This window comes from Austrofundulus limnaeus, unplaced genomic scaffold (assembly GCF_001266775.1).
Source record: "Austrofundulus limnaeus strain Quisiro unplaced genomic scaffold, Austrofundulus_limnaeus-1.0 Scaffold370, whole genome shotgun sequence".
NCBI lineage: Eukaryota > Metazoa > Chordata > Actinopteri > Cyprinodontiformes > Rivulidae > Austrofundulus > Austrofundulus limnaeus.
The window spans coordinates 199797-200924 of NW_013952772.1; the positions used below are offsets into that span (position 1 = coordinate 199797).

Below are 1128 nucleotides of genomic sequence, written 5' to 3' on the forward strand. Positions count from 1 at the left end.
AAGTTTTTAGTTAAATGAGTTACAACAACACCAAATTTCCCTCTGGGATCAATAAAGTATTTCTGAATTTGAATTTGAAAGATTTAGAAATATTTTAAAGGATTTTAAGGATGTTGAAAACAGCTGCATTCATTTTTTTACACTGAAAAAGTAAAAAAAAAAAGCTGAAATAACAAAAGTCATAGCAGGACCGTCATAAATGAGCTGAATGTTTTGATAGATGAATTGTTGAAATAACACAAAAAATAGGGAACAAGTTAGACATCAAAAAACGTACGGAAGAAAAAATGACCACAAATTAAAACATCATCATCATCATGAGGAGAGACTGACCTTCATCGCTGCAGACTGACTGCACAGCTCTTCTACCTCATGAGCCGTTAGGATGGTCACCATGCCGGCCGTGTCCTCGTCTCCGTTGCTCTGAGAGACCGTTAGCTGACGGCAGCTGTCAATCATCTTATACAAATGCCTGCGAGCGAGAAGGATGAGAGCGTTTACCTCCAGCAGTTACTTCCTGTCAGAAATCCTGCAGCGACTGGAACAAGGTGAAGTTTACCAGGCTTCCACATCCTGACGTTTCAGCTTGTCTCTTTCAAAACTGCGACCCGACTCCTTCTGGCAGCGAATGTACCTGCAGAGAGAAGTGAGGCAACACTTTAACACTGACTCTGATGTTAGACCCAACTGTTTTAAAGCTGTCAGGAAGTCTCATAACAAACTCACCTGTTGCCTTTACGAAACTCGGACTCCAGAAAACGGATCCCGTCTCTCGCGCCGGCGTTTTCCTTCTTTAACCTGTCGAGTCCATCAATCACTGCACGGACGAAGGATTAGAGACTTTACTTGTGGATTTACAGATTCTCTTATTTAATCTCAGAGGTGTCAAAAGTATTCACATTCATTACTTAAGTAGAAGTATAGATACTAGGGTTTAAAAATACTTTTTTGGAAGTAGAAGTATCAACTTGAGCTTTTTACTTAAGTACAAGTATAAAAGTACTGGTTTTAAAACTACTTAAAGAATAAAAGTAAAAGTAATGAACACTATAAAAAAGGCCATTAAAGATAAAATCTTAGGCTGTGCCTCAGGGTTATAGCCCCCCCCCCACACACACACACACACAC

General features: G+C 39.5%; 1 protein-coding gene across 1 annotated transcript in view; it reads right to left on the reverse strand.

Moving 5' to 3' along the window:
* The window catches only part of smg5 (SMG5 nonsense mediated mRNA decay factor), a gene marked incomplete at its 5' end in the record, with an annotated part of 29039 nt that overhangs the window by 3382 nt on the left and 24529 nt on the right, over positions 1 to 1128 (reverse strand). Inside the window, 3 exon segments of the mRNA XM_014023446.1 lie at positions 334 to 472; positions 560 to 634; positions 727 to 817. Of these exon segments, the coding sequence (XP_013878900.1) occupies positions 334 to 472; positions 560 to 634; positions 727 to 817 (305 nt within the window).